Source organism: Ostrea edulis, chromosome 9 (assembly GCF_947568905.1).
Source record: "Ostrea edulis chromosome 9, xbOstEdul1.1, whole genome shotgun sequence".
NCBI lineage: Eukaryota > Metazoa > Mollusca > Bivalvia > Ostreida > Ostreidae > Ostrea > Ostrea edulis.
In genome coordinates this window covers 42207837-42213470 of record NC_079172.1, presented here as the reverse complement: position 1 = coordinate 42213470, position 5634 = coordinate 42207837, and the positions used below count along the sequence as shown (strand labels likewise).

Below are 5634 nucleotides of genomic sequence, written 5' to 3'. Positions count from 1 at the left end.
AGGAAATATCATTAGAAAACATTTCTCAAGAACTACAGGGCCATGATTAGTCATGATGATATGCAAACATCCACTTTTAGGGTCAGTCCACAATAGGGGAATACAGGAGAGAGACATTGAAATCATTTCCTCATGAGCAACAGTGCCATCATTAGTCATATTTATATGCGAGTATCAACAGATAATACAGATTCCGGTTTGTTCAAATCATGGCCTCCAGCAGTAGGATGGGGCTACAAAGGGGATTCCAATTTCATTTGGGGATATACAGGAAAAGTCTTGAGAAGAAAGTCTTGATTTGTTATATATATATACAAGTATCCTCAAGTAGTAAAGATTCAAGTTTGCTCAAATCATAGCCCCAGGGGTAATGTGGGACCACCATAGGGGAACAGAGTTTAAATGGGAATTTATAGGGGGAATTTAAAAATCTCTTTTTCTATAGAGCAACAGTGCCATGGTTAGTCACCTTGATATCAGTCTAATTAAAATTAGATCCTTTGATCCGCTCATGTATATCGCTACACTAGGATCTAACGAAACCACATACAGAGGTCAAATCTTGTGACCTTTTAGTCTAACCAGTCAGCGCATCGGCTATTAAATCGAGGGTGTAAACTCGGGTCATTTGGAATACTGAAATCTTACTAATAGTTGCCAAATCATTCCGGTAATAAGAATGTGCTAAACTCGCCGAGGACACCTCAAAGAGTGTATAGCTGACAAATAGTTGTTGTTTGTGTGGATTTTCATTTGATATAAGGGAGACCGACAGTGAAGGGAACTCCCAAATCAAGAAGTTACATGCATTGAAATTGAAACTTACCAAGGAAACGGTTGATGTGATTCGACAGGTGATTAATTTACCGCATTGTGCAGAGGGTAGGAAATACTGCCATACATTCTTCATTATTCAGTACAGCTATTAATTAACACATTTTTCTGTTCTTCTTTTTAAGATTGAATCTTGCAATCTTTCAAAACATGTGCGCCAATATTCAGTTGCAATATTTGTTGTTTTCCCAAATATTTTGTTTACCAATTGCAAATATTAAGAGTTCTCTGACTTGATGAACATATCGATGAATATGCATGATTAAAAAGTCACTAGATTTGACCTTCATATGCAGTTTCATTAGATCCTTGTGTAGTGATATATGTGTGCGAATCAGATCGAAGGATCTAATTTTAATTAGATTGTCTTGTCAAGTATCCACTGGTAGTGCGGATTCAAGTTTATTCAAATCATGACCCCTGAGGTAGGATGCATTGATAGGGTGTCAAAGTTTTACATGATGATATATGGAGGAAAATCTTTAAAAATCACTTTATCAAGACCAGCAGGGCCATGATTATTCATATTTGTCATTCTAGCATCTTTGGGTACTGTAGATTGAAGTTTAATTGAACCATGCCCCCCCCGGGTGGATAGGGGGTTGGGATGTAACCTCAACAGATTACACTGTGATATTAGAATACATGTAATCTTTGAAAATTTTCGTATCATAAACCACTGGCCATGATTAATCATACTGATATGCAAACATTTTTATGTGGTGCAGATTCATATTTTACTAGGGTTATAATTTATATAAGGGATATGGAAAAAAGAATCTTTAATGCAGGAGTAGTAGGACCAAATTAAATCAAGTTAATATGCAAACATTCCCAAGTTGTGTGAATTCTCTTTTTTCATGTACCCAGGGATTAAGATAGGGCTGAAATTGGGGATCAAATTTTACTTGATACATTAAATCTAATAGAGGTTGGTAGTTAGAATCTTTGAAAAATCTCAGAAACAGAACAAGGCCATGTAAGTCAAATCGATATTGAAGCATCCCCATGTTGTGTGGATTCAAGGTCAGGTAAATCATAACCCCATGGGGCTAAGTTAGGGTCACGATATGAGGTAAAAATTTGTTTTGGAATTAAAGAAGGTAAAAATCTTTCATAAATCCTCTTCTGAAGAACAGCTGGGGCTGAGGTGACTCGGGTGAACATTGTGACCCACAGGCCTCTTCTTTATGAATTGCTATAGGTAACCACAGCTGTCTGCCGAATGCCGAGATAACATTTCCATACAATAACAACATCATGTCAGTTATAGCCAAAGAAAAGATAGCCAGCGGTCAGGTGAGTAGTGAAGTCTGTAACACAGATAGCCAGCGGTCAGGTGAGTACTGAAGTGTCTAATACAGGTTGCCAGAGGTCAGGTGAGTAGTGAGTCTTTAACACAGATAGCCAGGGGTCAGGTTAGTAGTGAAGTCTCTCTAACACAGATAGCCAGCGGTCAGATGAGTACTGAAGTGTCTAAAACAGGTTGCCAGGGGTGAGGTTAGTAGTGAAGTCTCTAACACAGATAGCCATTGGTCAGGTTAATAGTGAAGTCTAACAGGAACATATATCATAAAGAATTTCCAGCACCTGCAAGTTAGTTTAGAATTTAGTAGTGAAGTCTTAGCTGGAATATATGTGTAGAATTGTGCTGTGTATGTAAAGTTTTTTTGATTTGTTTTGATGAATCTGAGATCATGATTGGTTGGTTGATCTTTCTGCTCACCCACACTAATCATCATTACAATTAGGTAAATTCCTATATGAATAACAGACACAGCAAAACCAGTTTTAATAATCAGAACCCACAGTTAATATATGCCAAAAATATGGCATAAGCCTTGTTTACGTACATGTAACAAAGAATTGTGAGTGTTGTGTCTCACTTGTAACTGGACAACTGACATTCAAATTTTTGTTGACCAATAGAAATGCTTTAGTTAAGCGTTGTAAACATTGAAAATGTGGCCCTTTGATAAGTTGTGAACTCTCACTTTTTCATCATTTGTTATACATGTAAATGACATTTTCATTCTCATTCAGATTGTCTTGTTCTAAATAATTTCAAGCAAAAAACAGGCTTCAGTGAGCTATTGCAGTTAAGAAAACAGTATAAAACATAATTAAACCCTATCTACATCTGCTCTGCTAAAATGTCAATTTGAAAGGTTTTTTACAGTACATTATATGTGTGTCTGTATATTTGTGTGGCTCAAATTGTAGTTACTTCATTAAAGTAGTGCTTTTATATTTTTGTAGGAGATATGCATCAGTTATCTCAGTGAATGTGATATGTCCCGGAGCCGTCACAGTCGACAGAAATATTTAAAGTAAGTCGATTTTATTGATATCTACATGTATATTTAAAATACTATCATGAAACATGACCACAGCTTCAAATGTGAAACCTCAGCCTTGGTCAACCACTTTGTGACCAGGTCCATATAGTCATGAATAGACCGAATCAAAAGTCAATAATTGTATATTGTATGCCTGTCCTTTTAAATCGCATTGTGTGTTTATGGTATCCGAGATTTCGGTGTTTGAGATACTGAAGTTCAACTGTAGTTTAGAGGATGCTTGAACGTTAGTAATGTGATAAATCATTATAGGTGTATCACACCCCAAGACTTACCGGAGAGCAGCTATATATTGTGATAAATCATTATAGGTGTATCACACCCCAAGACTTACCGGAGAGCAGCTATATATTGTGATAAATCATTATAGGTGTATCACACCCCAAGACTTACCGGAGAGCAGCTATATATTGTGATAAATCATTATAGGTGTATCACACCCCAAGACTTACCGGAGAGCAGCTATATATTGTGATAAATCATTATAGGTGTATCACACCCCAAGACTTACCGGAGAGCAGCTATATATTGTGATAAATCATTATAGGTGTATCACACCCCAAGACTTACCGGAGAGCAGCTATATATTGTGATAAATCATTATAGGTGTATCACACCCCAAGACTTACCGGAGAGCAGCTACATGTATATATTGTGATAAATCATTATAGGTGTATCACACCCCAAGACTTACCGGAGAGCAGCTATATATTGTGGTTTTGATACTGTATACAGGGAAACATTCCGGCCCCTGTTTTATTTTCATCGCTTTTGCCCTCATCACTGGGTGAATTTACAACTACATGTATTGTCTGGACGAATTTAAAATGGGGCAAAACTGTCTGTAAGTGTAGAAAGGCAAATATAACACGGGGCAAAAATAACCCTTTATTCAGTATATCATCCCATAAATCTACTCTAATCAGAGGATGATATTCCAAACCTCTTCATGGCCATACTTTATTGTATCAGAAATGCAGAATATTTATCAGAGCTTTGATTACATTGTTCATGTATTTACTTAATATGTATATGTGTTTGTTGAATATGATAAAGAAAGAATTTCATTATACAGGGAAAACTACCTCTTTGTGTGTCAGTGTCCAAAGTGTTTAAGTGAGGCAGATGAACCTGATGTTACGTCAGACGAAGAGGAGGAAGACATGGATGACGATGGTGATCAGTGAACAGAAGCATTGCCGACATACAGCGACAATTTCGTCGACTGACTTCTATTGAGTGCCAATCAATCTCCTCGTTGTGCCTCATCACGAGGGCATATATCTACAGTTTATGAGGACTTTCTTTGTCTTTCAAGATTGATACGATTTGACCTCGGTGAAAAATATTTCATTGAGAAATGATCTTTAACAAGCCCCACTGGTAAAACAGTGTATAGAAATTGAAATGAAATCATGCTTTCAGTTTTTGCTGTATACACGTGTCAGAATGATTGATAAAGCAACAGAGATTTTGTAGCCTCTTAGTATATTTTGGAAGGTCTAAAAAAAAATTCCAGTGATGGTTTGTAAACCTTCCTTACTACATGTATTTGACAATAATCAAATATCATCTGCATGATTGATTGATTGTATATTGTTTAATGTTCAACTCGAGAATCTTTCATCACTCATATGGAGACGTTACCATTGCTGGTGAAGGGCTGCAAAATTTAGGCCTATACTCGGTGCTTACAGCAACTAAATGGGGTGGTCCTTTGGATGAGACCGCAAAAACCGAGGCCTCTTTTGTGTTACAGCAGATGTGGCACGATGAAGATCCCTCCCTGCTCAAAAGCCTTAAGCACCAAGCATATAGGCTTAAATTTCGCAGCCCTTCAACAGCAATGGTAACGTCTCCATATGAGTGATGAAAGATTCTCAAGTTGGACATTAAACAATATACAATCAATCAATCATGCAGATGATATTTGATTACTGTCTAATAGTAAGGAAGGTTTACAAACCATCCTTGATAATCTGTATAATTCTTGTTTATGTCTAAACCTTGAAGGTATATGTAATGCAGTTAAAAAGTTTTTTATGCCATTTATGATATTGATATCATATACATGTATGATGATCTTAATGAAACAGTCATGCAATACCTGTTATATTAATTAAGTACCACAGAAATTTTAATTAAGCATGGAGAAAGCCTTGAAATGGAGTATATTTTGTCCGCTTAAAAGTACATGTGTACTAATAAGTCTTAATAACTTATGCAACACAAGGTATTTGATTTCATCCCAGATGAAAAGATTATGTTGACATTTTAAGTTCATAACTAACTAATTTAACTCTCGGATATCTTTATTTGTATAATGTACAGAGTGTATGCATTGCGCACACCTTCACATGTAAGTTTTGACATTGAGTTCATTAACTGTAGGACCTACATGTATCAGGCACTAGATCATGTTTAAATCACTAAATTGTAG

The 5634-nt window shown here is 36.3% G+C and overlaps 1 protein-coding gene across 1 annotated transcript in view; it reads left to right on the top strand.

The window, feature by feature from the left end:
- Window positions 1-5300, top strand: part of LOC125658589 (histone-lysine N-trimethyltransferase SMYD5-like) — an 18241-nt gene extending 12941 nt beyond the window's left edge. The window contains exons 10-12 of the mRNA XM_056149278.1: window positions 2039-2133; window positions 3094-3164; window positions 4270-5300. Of these exons, the coding sequence (XP_056005253.1) occupies window positions 2039-2133; window positions 3094-3164; window positions 4270-4381 (278 nt within the window). The 3' untranslated portion in view covers window positions 4382-5300. The remainder of the gene's footprint in view (window positions 1-2038; window positions 2134-3093; window positions 3165-4269) is intronic.
- Window positions 5301-5634: the final 334 nt, after the last annotated feature.